Source organism: Apteryx rowi, unplaced genomic scaffold (genome assembly GCF_003343035.1).
Source record: "Apteryx rowi isolate R43461 unplaced genomic scaffold, aptRow1 scaffold_174, whole genome shotgun sequence".
Classification (NCBI taxonomy): Eukaryota; Metazoa; Chordata; class Aves; order Apterygiformes; family Apterygidae; genus Apteryx; species Apteryx rowi.
Window position 1 is genome coordinate 803,358 of NW_020448019.1, and position 14,409 is coordinate 817,766.

Here is a 14,409-nt window from a genome sequence, read left to right on the forward strand (position 1 = left end):
CGCCACGCCCCCATCTCCGCCCCCCGCCCGCACCGCGGCTGCCCGGCAACGGCCGCGCCTCAGCGGTGGGCGGGGCGGGGTGAGGCCAGGCTGCCATGGCGGCGGCGGGTAAGGCCGTGGCCTACGGGCACGGCGAGAGTGGCGGCGGCCGCGGCGGCTTCCTGGGGGCGCGGGTGCCGGCCGAGGTGGAGGCCATGGCCCGGGCCGTGCGGGAGCTGGACAAGGAGACCTTCCGGCGGCTCCTCAAAGGTAGAGACCGAGCGCGGCCGGCCTTCCCGCCGCGGCGGGGACCGGCCCCCCCGCCCCCAGGCCCTCTGCGGTGGCGGGGGCCGTGGCAGCCGCGCCGCTCACCGGCCGGCTCTCCCCCGGGGCCGGCGGCGGGCGGCTCCGAGGAGCCTGGCCTCCTCTCCTCTCCTCTCCTCTCCTCATGCGGGGCGAGCTCAGCGCGGAGCACGCCCGCAGCCTTCCGAGGCCTTCACTCCAGGAAAACCCAAGCCAGCGCTCGGGGGGCTGAAGGAAATGAAGGCGTTTTCTTGGTTGTGTTCCTCTAAAATCCGTGAGAATGAGGTACTGATTTTGGCAGCTGTGGATGGCCCCAAAACTCACACTGAGCACTACTGAAATCCCTTCTGTCCCTTCCCCCAGTCCCAGAGCCGGTGGCTGAGTCCCCGTCAGAATGTTTGGATGCTGGAAAAGTCAGAGGCCCCCCTGTACATTTTTATAAGGTGCAGGAAAAAGTAAGGGAACCTCGAAATGAAGGTGTCTCCCGCTGAAGCCGGGATTTGGTTTTATCTGTGAGGCTTCCCTCTGTAGTAAGGCAGGACTGGTGAGGTTCTCTCACAGCGCCTTTGACTGCCTAAATCAGAATTACTGTCTCATATTGTTTTTCGGTTGTTCACCTTGATTAAATTATAGTATCCAAAATAATCACAGAATAATCAAAGGGCAGGGTTGATTAAAAGAGGAAAAGACCTGAAGCTCTTTGCAGGACAGCCAGCTGCTCCACAGCATGGCATAGCTCTCTGACCCTTGTGTGCATGTCCTTCCAGCTAACTTAATTTCAGGATTTTTTTTCTTGATTTGAATCAATAAGGATTCAAAGGATCTGATAGCTGATAATTCTTTAAATATATATATATATCTTTAGAAGTGTTGCTGCACAGGATCAGAAATGGAGCAATGTACCTAGTATTTCTTTACAATAATTGAGAGTAAGAAAACTGCAGACCAGGACATCTGGGGCAGGAGTAAACACATATAAAGAACTGTATTTACAGTCTAGTGCAGGGGCAATGGAGATGAAGAAATTATTAGTTAATGCCAGGAAGTCTGATCATCTCCTAAGCCCCATGTGGGTTTAATTTCCCTGTAAATTATCACCTAAACTTAGTGTGCAATAAACACTTTGTACTGCAGGGAGAGCAAGCAGTCTTTCAAAAATATTTGAAGCTTTCAAAAATTTCTGAAGCTAGAGCAAGCGAGCATTACCCTATTGGTTCAGCAAGTCTGTCTCCACCAGAGCCAGTAGAAACTGTTCTCCAGGTTAAGCAGAGGTAGCAGAAGTCTCCAGTTGTCCTCTGCTGCTCTTGGTCTGCTATAAGCAGCTCGCAGGACACAGCAGTTTTTCCTTTGAAGGACTGGTTGCCATTGAAGACATGATGGATTTTAATAGACTATATCTGAATTGCTCTGGAACTTGCACCAAGTTGTCTTTTTAAGACAGTTGCTGTCACACTATCACTAAACAGTAACTAATATACAAAGTGCTGCTTCATATGCCTGCTGAGTTAAAATACAAAAATTGCGTGTACCAGAGTCTCAGGGTTATCCAGCCAGTGTTATTACAGGCTCTGCTAAATTGCAAGTGTAAGTTTGAGACTACAAGCAAAAGGTTTGTGAGCTCTGACTCCTTAGGAGTGTTATAGTGTCTTCTGTTGCAAATAATGCTTTGCATTTCTCTAGCTCCTTCCTTTAACTGAGCTCAGCTAATACTTAATTCACTTCCCTCACAAGAGATTTTTATACATTGGTATTATTCTGGGTGTGATGAAATCACCTAATAAGTAATTTTTAAAGCCTGGTTTCTTTATATTTTCTTCCTCAGGGAGAAATCGACCCAGCAGATAGATTTTCACATGATGTTTTGGGGTTGTTGTTCCCCCCCCCCCTCAGATTTACTGTTAGAAATACAGCTGATATTTCTAAGTTCCCTGAGGCTTACTGAGTAAAAAGTCTTGTATTCTGGGATAATAGAAGTTGGTTATACAAGAAGATGTGGATTTTTAGCCAGTTCTTAGGGTTGGTCAATAGGAAGAATAGAACAGATACTGTTACTAAAGCTACCTGGTTAGAAACTGTAAGCAAAATGATGCTCTTTGTAGAGACAGATCAAAGTTGTATTTAAGTAGACAAGTAGACAGTAGCCTGTTTCCTGCTCTGGGCATGATCTGACAGACAGACCTCAGTGCTAAACTGTGTTTGGCCTTTCCAGTAAATTGAGTCTTTCCCCTCTTCTCAAAGGCAGTTGCTTGGGCTTAGGGCAAGAGCCTTTTTCAGACAGTGTGGGAAGTTTGGTACTAGCATCATGCACCTTCTAGAAAATTTGTGCCAAACCTGCCCTGCGGGTTGTGTCAGATGAATTCAGCCAGCCATATCAATGATCCAGGACTCATCACTGAATTTTATGTGCACTTAAAAATTTGAAAAAGGAAGAAAACTTATCCAGAAATAGAAGGTAGTCGTCACTGAAACCCACCTGATACAAAAAGAAGGCAATTCAATTCAAACTTTTTTTTTAACCTTAGTATTAAGCTAATCTCTTAGACTTTGCTTTCAGTAAGACTTGCTAGCCATTTTTAACTTTTCATGTTTTATTCACAGCAGTAAATCTGTCACATTGTAACTGACCAATCTAATTCCATGATCCTGCAATGGGATCATGTGGGTAGTCATTTTTTTTCCATGATGGGGCTTTTTGTGGCTCCAGCAGTCCACTCACACTGATCAGACTGCAGGACGGAGGCTGACACAACAAAAAGAAATTTATGTAAGCCAGTGTGTATATGGAAGAAGGAAGAATTGGGTGCTGCAGTTTGAGTTAAAACCAGACCAGTTAATAGTGTCTGATATTGCTACATGGCTTAACAGTCATTTCCTTCAAAAACTTGTACCATCAGCAGTTGTGCAAACTACATGACTCGAAGGTTTAGTTTTGCCTCCTTGCTCATTTAATATTTAATCACTGCTGACGTTGCAATGTCAATTCAATACGTGAAACATTGAAGAACAGTGTTGAATTGTTTATTGTCTCAGTCCTCTCTTATCCTGTGTATCAGAAAGTGTAGTTAAGCTGCAAGCAGGCCTCTGATGTAAGCAAGTTTGCTGATACAAGCTTAAGTCAAGTTTAAACTAGTGAGTGACGAAAAACTTTCTCTTTCTTCCTGTATCCCACTGGAACAAAATTCCATAGTGAAAACATCTTCAATTTTACAATGCAAAGGCATAATCCATTTAAATTCTCTTGGTAAAGTATTGTGAGACTGACCGTTGGTAAATGATTGGATGTATTTAGAGACCTGGAGAGACAGTTTCATATCAAGAAAAACGTCAGCACACTAGGTCAAGTAAAATTATAGACGTATTTATGTTCATGTTCACAGTATCTAAGTCTTCCCCTTTGTAAAAGAATCTTGCATTGGTTTCTTGTTTACAGTCACTGTAAATGCATTGGAAGGAAAAGACTGCAAAGAATCTGTCAAGCTGATTGCAGAAAGCACTAATCTCTCAGAAGAGCAGCTTGCTTTCCTCATTTCTGGCATGTACACCCTTCTCCGAGAAGCTTTGAGACTCCCCTTATCAACTTTCAAGCAAGAAGTAAGTTCTGGGACTACTCAGGGCCTTGATAAGTTGAAGTTCCGTCAGTCATGAGTTACCATTTAAACCGTATTTGCAAGGGTGGGGAGCTCCACACAAAAATGTTACTCCAAATTAAAGTAGGTGGAAAAAACTGCTAGAAATCCAGAGATTATTATTTTTCATGTTGTATAGATTTACAATGAACTTTTCAGAAGAGTATTTCTTCTGTGGGAAAGAGGTTTCCATATCTTTTGCTGCTTCAGAATCTTGTTTACTGTGTGTGTGTGTTTTCACTCTTGAATTAAAACCCCAAAAGAAAGCATTTCAAAATATTATTTCTCTGGCATCAACTCTCTCCTTCTATAATTGTGTGTCACACCTACCACTTATTTTGTTTACTCTTAGTTTCTCACATTTGTGTGTCTGTTTTTCTTCAGACTTTTGTCATAGAGGAAGGAAGGTCTTATGGGCAGAACAATATAGTGGGAATTGGGAGAAAGTGATATTTGTGGTTATGGTATTGATATTCTGTGTGAACGTGGATATACCTGCTCTGTTTCCAAATCGTTATTCCTTCTTTATGGCTATTTTCTTTCCTTTTTATGTTATTTTACCTTACACTCTTTGTTTTTTCACTTTATTTTTATGCGAGTGAACCACTTATGAGCTTCTGGCACTTTGCTCTTGTTTAAGATACTGTTTTCGTATTTACCCAGGCATAATGGAAAAGCTCACATGTTGCAGTAGACATAGCGAAAGTATGCTTTTAGTATTCAGAGCTTATCTTTTGCAACTTCCTTTCTGTTCTCATAATTTAAACAAGTTACTGCAAAGCCTATGCAAGAATAAGGTCACATAATTACTCTAAAAAAGAACATGTTACGGATAGCTACATAAAAGAAATGGCAGGGACACTGGTTTTAAAACTAAAAGCTACCAAGAGATTTAGGATTTTAATTTCTCACAACTTGATTGAATGCTTCTGGAAAGTCTTCTCAATATATAACCTGTAATTTCAAACCTACTAGCAGTTGAGACTAAAACTTTTGGGGAGAAGTACCAAACAAGTAACCACTATTAATTCACTTTATAAGAAATCAGCTTTCAAGACTACAGCCTGTAAAAATTTTACTTTCCTTGTCTTTTTAGGTTTTTAAAGAAGACCTGAAGGAGCTCAGGTATGCCTGCTTATTTTACTTGTTTGTTTTTTCATAGCTTTTATGTAACTACTTCCCCAAATCAACTTTTTTGCACAACAAGCTTGGTATACAGATTACATGTAAATAGCACGTAATACATCTCTTACCAAATGTCATGTGAAGCTAGAGGGGAAAAAAACAGGTGGTGTATAAGACTTGATTTGGCACCGAACGTGAGCAATAAATTTCACATGCAGAGGAGATCGGTCTAATTTAGTCCATAATGTAGGTTAATGCAAATGTGATTGACCTTCTCTCTGCTACCCCCACCTGGTCCTGCAATATTTTTTAACATGTTTGGTAAGACAATGATAACATTTCAGAAGCTAAGAAACTGCCCTACTTTTTTTTTTTCTTTGAAAGGCCAATGATATAACACTAGTGAAATCCTACCGCATTGTTCAGCTATGATCTCTTGTGCCAATTAGCCAACAAAGCATAACATTTGTTACGCAGACTTAGTCAAAATCTGTATCAGTCTCTTCAGAGTATCTCTGAATAGAAGTTCATGTCCTAAAAGTTAGACATCAGATACCAACAATCTTTATCTTTTTTCCCTTATTTTCATATTTGGTAATAACAAGAGAGAATGAGAACTGCACTTGATGTTTTACTCTGTAGAGAAACCTGTTAATTTCCTGAGATTCTTAGCATTCTGATTACTACCTAGGAGATGCAGATTGATAGATATGTTTCTAAATCTGTCTTTTTTCATCTTTGTTTTTATGTTGGCCTGCAAATTGGCTTTCTCCTCAGACTCTGCTCTGCGAAGTCATAAGCAATCCCAAGCAACTTCAGGCAGATTAAAGGGGCAGATTTAGACAGACGTGCTAGATTTAGTTGGGGCTATGGTAAAAGATGCCTTACATGTTGGGACAATTTTGTCTGCAGCTCACTGCTGGAGTTTGGCCTTCCCTTTGCCTTGTGAGCTAAAACTCAGGCTGCTCCTCTGGCGCATGACGGAGTTCACACCCAGGTTAAAGTGGGTCTGTAAGAAACTGATGTATTTCTCTTGCCCCAGTGGGAGCTGGGGTTTTTTGTGGTGTACATAGAATGTGTTCAGAGTACATAAGGAATAATGAAGAATAGTAAAAGCTCCATGCCAAGGTCTCTGGGGGCAGGTGAATATTCCTCTATTGAACAGGGGAGAAAACTGATAAACAGGAGTGTTGCAAGCCACTGGAAGGGGTGGCTGTGTACAATGGCTGTATCCAAAAATACAGGCTCCCAGGCCTCTGTCCTTGTCATCTGACCACATTTTAATGCCTCATACTCTAGTATTTCTGTTTGTTTTTCTCTCCCTTTAATGGATTATTCATGTCAATATGAAGATGCTGTTCAGTCTAGATGATCTTTTTATAGATTTAGCCTAGATTACTACCAGAAGAACTTGACTGCAATAGTATGCACGCCTTCTTGCTCTGGTTAACATGACTGCATAGAGTAGCAATAGCTCAGGTAACTGTGTGTTTGAGCTGTTTGCAGACTTGTATGTTTTATTTGCTGCTCATTGTTGGTACATCCACTTGATTCTTACAAGGTATTTGGACTCTCCCTAACTTCTGTCTCTGACAGTTTTTTTTTTTTCCCCTGTGAGTAGCTCTCTCCTTACCTTGTGGCTAAACTTCTAGAAGAGTAAATAGCTTATTCTGCTCTCAAATTGTGGCACTTGTGTAAATTTTTTGGCATCTTTATCATCTTTGGTTCCTATGGGAAATGTCATTTCCTGTGTTTCCCAATGCACTTAGGTCTGGAGATGAAACACCTACTCGTTTTTAAAGCACCTACTAATATTCAGACACTTACCCTTCTGCAGTGACTCCTGCGGGTCATCCTGTGATCATGTGCACGAAGAACACGTGGAATTGGTTGAACAGCAGTTTGTTGGCATGATTGGCACCCAGTGTTTGGGCAGGCATTCTGCATTTTAAGGGAGAAAAAGTGCTTCTTTCTTTCTTTTTTCGTCTTTTTTTTTTTTTTAGAGGATTGAAATCTGAGCCATGTTACTTGTTTTCGCCTCTTCTGCATTCTGTTCTGTTCTGTTCAGTGAAGCTAAAGATTGGCCTGTCTTATTCCATCCATACAAAGTCTTGTCATTCTCAGTGTCCTGGTGATATAACTGGTCTTGGTCTCTAGTTCTAGTGGAGAAAGAAGCTGGGAGACATGCTCACTTCTCTTTAATTAGATCAGTACTGCTGGTTTCCCTGAGTTGCCATCTCATATCACAACCTTCTCTTTTTCTTCAGGCACATAGCATGCAGCCGAAATAGTAGCAGTCTCTCAGATTAAACTTTTTCTTTTTCTTTTCTTTTTTTTTGCCTAACTGGCTGAGCTAGTGAGAATAAATTCATTCTAAATTGTGAGTGCATTCTCTTCCCTCCCTTCTCAGGATATTTAACAGCTTTATGGCTCAGGCCAGTAACATGGGATTGGGGTGTCCCTGCGCCGCCTTCTTTGCCCTTTGAATCCCTTCTTCAGAATGTCCTTTTTCAGAAAATCCTTTGAAAATTGATCACCATCTGTAGCTCAGGCCTACACCCCACCGTGTTCTGTGTCTGATCTGCTTAGTCTGTGACTGGTCTAGTATAAGCTGTTTGAGCCAAGAGCAGATTTCTCCACAAAATTGTTAACTGCGCAGCAAAAACAATGCAAGCTTAAAGGTGGCATTAGTGCTTCCATTTTAGTAATACCTGCTCTTACAATTGAACAAATATGGTGATACTTATCATAACAATCATATTACAACCCCCTTTCTCCAGCTGTTCCACTAAAGAGGATATTTGGTCATCATAGGGGTGGGTAAGGTAATGTGCTTGCACAGGCAGTGTTTGCAGAACTAGAGTCTTGTCTCTTCTAAAAGAAAGATGCATGCAGCCAAAAAACCACTGTCTAGTTCCTCCTTCTCACTGCCCAGTGTGTCTCAGATAACTACCTGGTTAATATGAATTCACTTTTATCCAAGTCTCGTTTAAAAATTTGTTTTAACTCCACTTCTGCCACTAAGGATTCAAGTTCTAATAACTGCTGTTTCCTCTTCCCACTATGTGAGGTGATGAGTTGTTTTTTCTCCCATCATTAGACACTAAGTCCTTTAGGACAGATCACTTCCTTGTTTGCTTTGATTTTCTTTGATATACTGCTGTGTATCTCAAGGCAATGGTGAGTAATGTCTCTGGGCACTGATTGATGATGAGTGCTGGATTTAGTGGTGGCAACTGAAGTGGTTACTTCTCCCACTTGTCCAACCTGCTTCCCTGCGGGAGGCTACTGTCCCTGTGGCAAAGGCAGCTGAATGGATGTTGTTTACTCTGCAGTCTTTGCAGTTCACAGTCTGATATATTGAACTGAAAATCAACAACAGCTTGTTTATAAGGCAGCCACAATATCAGAGGAATAGTAAAGTAGTGGAGAGGCAAGAAGTGCATGGGATACGAGTTAGTTTGTTCAACCAGCTCTCAATTCATGGTTCCAATCAAATTTATGCTTGTCCTCCCCAGGTTAGATATGATTCTTTTGTAAGCACTCTTAGCTATACAGGGTCTCTGGTTTTACTTTTGGGGAGCAATTCATTCTGTCCTCTTTTTATTAAACTTTAAGGTAAAAGTGAAATGAAATGTGTAGGCTGGGATTTTTGAAAGCATACATTGCTGGTCCGCTTCTGCTCATAGAGCCACCAATAAAACTTCTCTTGAGTTTACTGAGAGAAGAGTTAGGCAAGTATTGAGTTCTTTTGAAACACACTCTTGCCATATTAGCTGTATGCTCTAACAAAAAAAGATTGTCCTAGGTATGAAAGAAGGATGGAGCTCTTAAGGTTCCTGATATAAAAAAGCAGTAGAGCCATTCCGAGCAGAACAGAGCCTAGACTAAATCAATACTGAAGTGGTTACTTAACAACTGATGGCAATTTTAAGCAAGGGAAAATGGAAAATGCTGACACTTTTTGCATTCTATAGTAGTTTTTGCAGCTAAGGCCATATATTTGTGGTTACAAAACACTTAACTGTTTTGTGTTGTTGATCTTTTCTTTAAGGATACCAGAAGATTTCATCACAGACTTTTCCAGTATAGTCTTTGGTAACAGGTTAGTATTTTCATGTTTGATGCAGTGTGCAGCCAGCAGTGTTGCACAGACCTTTGCTAGCAAGAACTGAGGCTTATTGAAGGAACAGCAAAATTCTCTAAATTAATGAGAACAAAATTTGTTCTATAAATTTGATTCAACATAAAATGATGGCCATGTATGTGGCAAGTAGCTGTCTTGCCATTTTTCAATTTTTCTGTGATCAACAGCCATAACTAGTATTAAAGTAAGCAAATATTTTTATAAATACAAAAAAGGTTATCTTTTATATAGAGAGAAAAATAAAAATAAATTCCTGACTTCTGTAAAAATTTGGTCCCAAGACTATGCTGTTTGGATTTCTTTTGTTCAATACGATTTCATTTTGACTGTACTGTAAGTCATACTGCAAATTCAGGCATGTCAGATGTATACACATTACAAAAAGCTATATGCAGCAGTAGTGATTTCAAATGAGTTAGCCACAGTTGGGCTGATGGGATGTTTATTGTTGAGTTCTTTCACTGGCTTGAAAATTCCAATCAGTGTGCATATAACTGGGGGGCAAGCAGTTATTTTCCAGATATGGGCTGTTTTCAGTACAGTGAGTGCAAACAACTTCTTGACCAAGAAAGATTTTTGATTAATTCCATCAGTTCTCTTTTGTGTAGGATGGAGATACTGATGTTTTGTATCCTCTGTTAGTTGCAGGAATACCTCCAGATGAAAAATGCACTGCAGAATTAAGTATTTTATCATTACCATTGTAAGTTGGGGTCAAAATGAAAGACTTGCTTTGTTGAGAGGCAAGCTACATACACTATGGTTCTTGGAAGCTTTCTCAGGTTGCATTTAATCATCAAGTCTTAATGTACGATTGACTTAAGAATTCATACTGGGTGACTTGATGATACATATGCGTGATGATACAAGTGCTGTGCTAGCTGGAATTCATTTACGAAGTAATATACCTCAGTAGCTCAAGAGGGTGTACTAAATCAAAAGCTTTTTGAACAGCCTCTCTCTTGTGCCCCTTCTAGGGATTTTTTTTCTGTATGGTTCTCTGCTCAACTGTATTTAGCTTCTTCTATATCTGGAAATTGCTTGGACTTTTTGTATATGCAAAGCTTTTCTTGAGAGTGGAGGTCACTCAGCATAGAGCATCACTAGCCTAGAACTGCTCTGGATGTTCTGCATGGAATGCCAATAACCATAGCCATGGTATTTTGATTACCCTCACAAGGGTCTGAATGATGCTACCAAAATTAAAAATATGTTTAATTTCTTTGGTTAGGATTTCGGCTTAAAGCTAATGGTTCTTGTAGCAAAAATAAATTTTGCCTTCTCGTCTTTTCTTTGCCTTTCTGTTTGAATTATAGGTGTTAAGAATGCAAAATTCATAGTTGCAAAGTGAAATATTGTTTGCAGTGGAGAAAAGATAAATTTAGATTTCACTTGAAACATGCATGATTGTCTGTTTTCTACTGTGAAATCACGATGCTGGAAAATTTAGCTTTTTCTCATTGCAAAAGCTGTGATTATCCAGTGTATTCTTGCTCTGTGTTTTGAGAACAGAGAAGAGCACCTCAGAGTTGATTTCCAGACAGATCTGCTTTTATGATCTTAAATGTAACACTGAATCATACATATGCTTACTGAGTCGTAAATATATATGATAGTGATGGTAGGGGAAGTATTAGCATCTGATCAAAAATTCAGTATGAGCTAGGAAACCTAGAAAAATCAATTTCAGGGCCTTTTAATACTTTTCCTGGCTTTTTCTTTTTCTTTTCTTTTCTTTTTTTTTCCATTTTGTTCATTAAACAATAGCTCTGAAGTGCTGGAAATTTAACATTTGTATTTTGGTGTCCCCATAATTCCAGATCCTTCAAGCTATATAGACTACAGAAGAAACACATCTTACCAAACTGATTCTATCAAATAACTGCAGGAAATTAAAACTTTTTTTTAAGGAAATGGAGTACCATAATTTTCCCCTCCTTGAAAGCTTGTAATGAATGTACTACAATTGTTTTTAATAGTGTAGCTTTAGTTTCCACCATGGAGGTGGGTTCTGCGTACTATTTGAGAGAGTCTGACACATACCAGTTTATACATTCTCCCTGCTCCACGCCCTGCTAGGTATACCTTGTCCTATAGGTGTGTAGGGAACCATCCAGAATTTGTCTTCAGTTTTGATCTGGTTAGGTTAGTTGCTGCCCCAAATTCTCCAATGTTTCATTTTCAATTGTTCTTCTGTTGCATCTTTTGGCAGGTGAATTCTTGTTCTTGTCCACAGGTGTATCATCCTTCTCCCAGTATAATTTGGATCATCTCTAATTGATCCATGTTACCTTACTCTTAAGTCCTGCATTCTGCAATATGTGCTGACAGTGTGTTGTGGCTGTTGGCAAAGAGCATTTACCAAATATGATTATATTCCATTAGTTCCGGCTACAAGGCCCGTTGAGTTTCTTCTGCTCTATTTTGCCATTCCTATTAGAAGTCGATGGCTTGATTAATGGCCTGTATAACTCCCCGTATGCTGGCCACTCTGCACGTTCTGTCATCCTTATAGAATTCTTGCACTTCCAGTTGCAATCCTGTCCAAGCTGGGAAGGTGCTGACAGAAGCTGAAACTAAGCTGAAAAAGGCCTGACCCTGTCTGAAGGAATGGTATTGARGCGTAGTCCTGACCAGAGCTAAAGCATTGCAGTTTGGCCACAGAAATCCCATAACTTAACAAAATTCAGAAACTCCATCTGTGTTCAGGCATTGCTGACCTTTCCCACCACCCCTAACTAGAATATCTTTCTGTTCTCTCTATTCCTTCCCCCAAAATGCTGGTGCTGAACTGAACGGACTGTCTTCCATTGACGGAAGTGAGTATGACTTAAGTGGCAGCAGTGTGGCTATTTTCAGGCATTCCCCAAGTTAAGCAATACCCTGGCAGCAACTCGCCACTGAGGGAAAGGCCTGTTTTCATTTTTTTAATCCTGCTAATGACAACTCTGGGCTCCTGCTTCTCATGGTTGCACCCAGCTGTGGTGACCTACTTCCCATCCAGTAGTTGACAGGGAGTAAGAATGAGCTGATCTATTTTCTCTGCTCATTCCTTTGCCGTACTACTAGGAATGTGTGTCATTTATGACACCCCCTCACCCCCCAAAGAAGAAAAGGATAAAATCTTTCCTTTATTGCATGCAAGGGTATTGGAGGATCTTAGCCTGTCAGTACTGTGTACTTTATCAAATCATTAATCTTTCCGGGCATTTTCTAAAGGCACCAGCTAACTTGCACACAAGAATCTATGTAGGGATGTTAGACTATCATTCCTACAGTTCTTGATTTGTTCAGAGGAGATTCCTCTCTGATGTAGTCTGTAATTAGATTATGTCTAGCACCATGGATAAAGGATGTACCATTTCTTATCCTGCCCTTAGCTGGAGTAGCTTTGAAATGCACCGTAAATAACTTCCAGAGACACAGGACGCTTAAAAAAAAATCCATACCTGTCTATCTGCATGGTTAGTAACACAAAGTCCAGACTAGCTCCCTAATGGACCGGAAGAGTGACCTCATTCTGAAGATATTTCTGTATGTATGCCTAAAAATGGGTGGCTGTTATGTCCTTGTATCAGATTTGGCTTGTTTACTTACCAGGAGCTTAAGATGCTATTAAAATTTTAAAGACTGTCAAGCATCTGAAGTTTAATCACTGTCAACTGCATTTCCTAATAGAAATAAACCGAGACTTGATGAGCTTGATTCTTGCTGCAATATGAGTAATAAATGAAGGTCTTGGCTTATTACACATTAGACTAGACAAAAATCTTAAAGGTTATGCTGGGTTTGGCAGTGAACGTTACATAAGGAACTTAGTTTGTAAAGTATGTTAGATTTAGCAAGAACCACTATGTGACTTTTTACTATATGCTGCTAGCTAATACTAGGTGCTTTCTGTTGAAGGAGCACAGTGAGCTTATTCCAACTTTTTTGCTTTAGTCATCTGTCTTTTGTTCCCCCTTGCTTCTTCCTGCTGTTTGTGCTGGATTTGCATGAAGATACCTTTTTATCCTAGTTTCATTAGAATTGAAATAATAGATAGGCCAGCCACCACAATGATTCTTACTAAACTCTATAGTGACCTCAGTTTACCAGAATTACACAGAGTGGCTTGGTCTCTCTCTCTTTTTTTAAACAGGGACCATAGTTAAGCATAGGAAAAACAGGTAATCTGAGCACAAATATCCTAAATATACAAAACCTCCACCCATTCAAGCTCCTCTAAATGAGGATAGATGTAGAAGAGAAATCAGTTCCATCCAGGTTTGTGAGGAATCTTACTTTCTCTTTAGATTGTTGTTTCTTTTATGAATTTAGATTTTAATCTCCCATTTCTGATTTACTTGGTAGACGTCCTGTTTCTGAAGGCACAGCTCTGACACAAAGAAGTAGGCTCCCAGGTGTCCAGGACTTTAAGTGGAGAGTGGACGTGGCTATATCCACAAGGTAAAGAAAGGAATCTTGCATGATCACAGAAAAGACTTTTCCAAGGTTAAACTGTCTTGTGCTGCTTCAAATGTTAACAGTGTTAAAATGCATCTTGCTGTTAGGGTTTTGCATGCAACATTAAACAGTAAGACACGGAATTTTTTAAACAGTGTGGAAGTCGGTTTATATACAGAGGGTTGCTGCTGTTGTGCATATTTGCCAAGTGGCTGCTGTCTCCATCTTCTGCTAATGATACATTTTTATGCCCCTTGTTTGCTTTTATCTCTAAAACCTCTGTTAGAACATTTCACTCAAATTCTGAGTCCCTCTTTCAACAGTTTAAAACTTGATGGGCTGATACAACTCAACCAGTCCTCAGAGATGGTGGAAGCAATTAGATGGATTGAGCCTTGGCCAGCTAGCCAGCCGGCCAAGCTTTTGGTTTCACTGGGGGTGGGAAATCATCTATTCAGCTTTTTCAGTAGGCTGTCATTTGTATGTTGTACGTGTGTTAACTAAAATGACTTCCCATCACCCTTACAATCTGCTGTAGACTCTACAAAAAGAGGCTTCAGAACAGCACCCTTACATTGCCATAGTCATGCAATTGATCATTGATCTACCTCCTAGTTTCTTTCATAAAACGGGAGAAGAGGCCTTTGTGATCATCCTGCCTGTCCCCGCAGCTTCTTGCTCCTCTTGTCCTCCAAGCAGCTTCTTGCCATCTGCCCCAGCAGAGACAGCTAGGAGATGGAGCTTTGGCTACAGCCATAAAGAAATAGAAGCCCGTTATCTGTG

General features: G+C 40.5%; 1 protein-coding gene across 3 annotated transcripts in view; it reads left to right on the forward strand.

Annotated features, from left to right (window-relative positions):
- The first annotated feature begins 59 nt into the window (after positions 1-59).
- The window catches only part of COMMD5 (COMM domain containing 5), a 27,122-nt gene continuing 12,772 nt past the window's right edge, over positions 60-14,409 (forward strand). For all 3 annotated transcript variants that reach the window (XR_003252693.1, XR_003252694.1, XM_026061012.1), the window contains exons 1-5: positions 60-249; positions 3,713-3,873; positions 5,005-5,033; positions 9,088-9,138; positions 13,534-13,629. Coding sequence is in view for 1 of the 3 variants with exons in the window: in XM_026061012.1 (XP_025916797.1) it covers positions 96-249; positions 3,713-3,873; positions 5,005-5,033; positions 9,088-9,138; positions 13,534-13,629 (491 nt within the window). In the remaining 2 variants the exon portion in view is untranslated. The remainder of the gene's footprint in view (positions 250-3,712; positions 3,874-5,004; positions 5,034-9,087; positions 9,139-13,533; positions 13,630-14,409) is intronic.